General features: G+C 49.4%; 1 protein-coding gene across 1 annotated transcript; it reads left to right on the forward strand.

The window, feature by feature from the left end:
- The first annotated feature begins 653 nt into the window (after nt 1-653).
- On the forward strand, nt 654-2725 carry LOC100216946 (guanine nucleotide-binding protein beta subunit-like protein). Its single transcript, NM_001143328.1, has 2 exons — nt 654-1598; nt 2364-2725. The coding sequence occupies exons 1-2, from the start codon at nt 708-710 to the stop codon at nt 2475-2477; spliced, it is 1005 nt and encodes a 334-aa protein (NP_001136800.1). The 5' UTR covers nt 654-707; the 3' UTR covers nt 2478-2725.
- The last annotated feature ends 556 nt before the right edge of the window (nt 2726-3281 follow it).

The raw sequence follows: 3281 nt of genomic DNA on the forward strand, positions 1-3281 counted from the left end.
GTTGCGTATGCACAAGCAGACTAGCCGCGTGCAGCATGCCCTTCACTCCTGTTCCATTTCCACCTGTTGCTGTGCCGTCTTGGCTTTTCAGCAGCCCTGGCATTTGACTGTTAGTGCTAGCTACTAGTTTCTTCACTCGCCTTACAAAGTTACAAGTGACCTCAGCAAAGTGTTACTAGTAGTTTAGTTTCTAGAAAAGCTTGTTCTCTTGTTGTTGGATGATTGATGATAATTTGATAAGGTCGTACCTTCTGGCTTCAGATTTTCTTCATGGCATATTGTATGAGCTGGATGGAGCGCTCGGTTTTGGCTAAGCTAACCAAGCCAAGGAGCCAAGCCGATTAGTGTTTTAAGGATGGAGCCAAACGTGTTTGCTATAAGATTAGACCACCTAATTTGGAAGGAGGAGTTTGACAGAATATAAGTTGTGGGTATTTGAAAACACCCCAAACTTGTAAGTGGATTTATGCAGTTTTCCTTTGCCTTAATGATCATCCACCACAGTACCACACCCCCGCTATCCTATTCAACGGTTCTGATCTTCCACCCACCATTCTAGCGCAGATCGCCAGACCCGCAAAACCCTAGCCCCCACCTTCTCCCAACTATAAAGGCCTGGTCTCCCGCTTTGCCCCATTTCCCTCGCCATCCTACGCCTCGCGCCGCCGCCACAGCAACCCTTGCAGCCCCAATCCCCCACGGCGACCATGGCCGGCGCGCAGGAGTCCCTCTCCCTGGTGGGCACGATGCGCGGCCATAACGGCGAGGTGACGGCGATCGCGACCCCGATCGACAACTCGCCTTTCATCGTCTCCTCCTCCCGGGACAAGTCCGTGCTGGTGTGGGACCTGACCAACCCGGTCCACTCCACCCCGGAATCCGGCGTCACCGCCGACTACGGCGTCCCCTTCCGCCGCCTCACCGGCCACTCCCACTTCGTCCAGGACGTCGTCCTTAGTTCCGACGGCCAGTTCGCACTCTCTGGCTCCTGGGACGGCGAGCTCCGCCTTTGGGACCTCTCCACCGGCCTCACCACCCGCCGCTTCGTCGGCCACGAGAAGGACGTCATCTCCGTCGCCTTCTCCGTCGACAACCGCCAGATCGTCTCCGCGTCCCGCGACAAGACCATCAAGCTCTGGAACACTCTCGGCGAGTGCAAGTACACCATCGGCGGCGACCTCGGCGGCGGCGAGGGCCACAACGGGTGGGTCTCCTGCGTTAGGTTCTCCCCAAACACCTTCCAGCCCACCATTGTCTCCGGATCCTGGGACCGCACCGTCAAGGTCTGGAACCTTACCAACTGCAAGCTGCGCTGCACTCTGGATGGGCACGGTGGCTATGTTAACGCCGTCGCTGTGAGCCCCGACGGGTCGCTGTGCGCCTCCGGCGGGAAGGACGGTGTTACTCTGCTGTGGGATTTGGCTGAGGGGAAGAGGCTGTACTCGCTGGACGCGGGCTCCATCATCCACTCTCTCTGCTTCTCACCCAACCGCTACTGGCTCTGCGCTGCGACGCAGGACTCTGTCAAGATCTGGGACCTCGAGTCGAAGCACGTTGTGCAGGACCTCAAGCCCGACATCCAGGTCTCCAAGAACCAGGTTCGTCTCTGCCCTTAACCTGCGTTTAGCATGCCAGAAATCGTGTAGGTTAGGATCTGTAGCTACTTGTACATGAGTTGTGCTGCCTTATTGAGGAATTAGTCCGTTAATCCACTTATATGGTATGTATACATATATATCCAACTTCAACAAATGTCCAGTTCTCTGCAGAACTGTTAGGGTGCTGAATCTTTAGTGCTAATGCATATAAGAATATATTTTGGTTAAAAGATGATTTGTGTGCTGTGTCATAGTTTTGTATCACTTTAATTGTTCTATCAATTTTCCACTTGTTTTACATATGCTCTTGTTATTGTTTTTACCCAGTATTACACCATGAGTGTTAGTGAATTACATCATCTGAGTTTGTAACTTTATATCCTCACCCAGTCCATTGTTTGTTATCAGCATTATATCTTACCTAGTCTGTGGGTGTTCTAGATATGCATGGGCAAGGCACATATGTAATGTTGAACTCTGATGCCATTTTGTTACTTTGTGCCAACAGTGCGCAATTGCATTGGAACTATATTCTGCATTGATTTTTTTTGCTATAACGTGTAACATGCCATACTATCATTTAGATATCTGTGAACAATTTATCCATGAATACAGGCAGCGCCAGTTAGGTGTTTGCTCTGGTGTAAATTGTCTTCCGTTGTGATGTTAGACTATGAACTTGGTAGAAACTGCTGTTACAGTACGTATTATATGATCGTCTACTTCTCTGATTGATATCCAACTGTTTCTGGTGCACCTGTATAGATCCTGTACTGTACAAGCTTGAGCTGGAGTGCGGACGGAAGCACCCTCTACACTGGCTACACCGATGGGTCTATCAGGGTTTGGAAGATCTCCGGGTACGGCTACGCAGGCTAGATGTTGAAATCAGCTTGGTCTAGGCAGTCTTTCGGGGGAAAACATTGTAATGTTTGTCAAGTTTTTGATGTCGTGAGCTATATTGTCTCTTCGCTACTTTCCGGTCGCCCAACCATTTTAATCTTACTATGGAAGAATCTTGTTTTGCACTATGATTCGGTTTTATTACTTGTACTTTATATTATGTTATGTGCTTCGGCCATGCAACCAATTGAACGACTGCGGCGGAAAGACGTTCTGGTTTGGCTAGATTTCCCTGCACTGGTTTGTGTTAAGTAGAGTCTCCCAGGTATGCCAGTCAAATTTCCCATCCTGACCAAGACTTTCCCTTGGATTTCATCCATGCAAATTCCATTTCCCAAATGGCCAATGCTTAATCGCCTCTCTTGATACCATGAAGCCATGAGGGAACTGCAGTTTGTATTCTTTTATCTCAAATTAAATCACTCCATATTCCTCCCGCCTTCTTAATTGTTCCGGTTGTTCTCGGCCTGTCCTTCGCCATGTCGTTGGTGGTGTTGTAAGTTGTTTCATGTCAGCCAAAGCACGTGATGAAAGGCGGAATTCCATAGTGCCCTCCATCGAGCAAAGGGGCCGCTATATTATGGGCTGGGTGTCAAGCACGAAGGCGGGCCAGCGAGAGCAGCTGAGCAGAAAGGGCCGAGGAAGATAGCAATCTAGCAAAACGGCCCAACAAATATATAACAAGTATGATGTGAACGGCCCAAGCTAATCCCTATAAAGCAAAATCAACCCACTCTCTCTCTCTCTCTCTTAGACAAAGATGAAAGATGCATCAAATTT

Source organism: Zea mays, chromosome 8 (genome assembly GCF_902167145.1).
Source record: "Zea mays cultivar B73 chromosome 8, Zm-B73-REFERENCE-NAM-5.0, whole genome shotgun sequence".
NCBI lineage: Eukaryota > Viridiplantae > Streptophyta > Magnoliopsida > Poales > Poaceae > Zea > Zea mays.

Coding starts and splice junctions, on each gene's coding strand:
- LOC100216946 (NM_001143328.1), top strand. CDS start 708: ATGGCCGGCGCGCAGGAGTCCCTCTCCCTGGTGGGCACGATGCGCGGC. Junction 1,599..2,363: donor TCCAGGTCTCCAAGAACCAG/GTTCGTCTCTGC, acceptor GCACCTGTATAG/ATCCTGTACTGTACAAGCTT.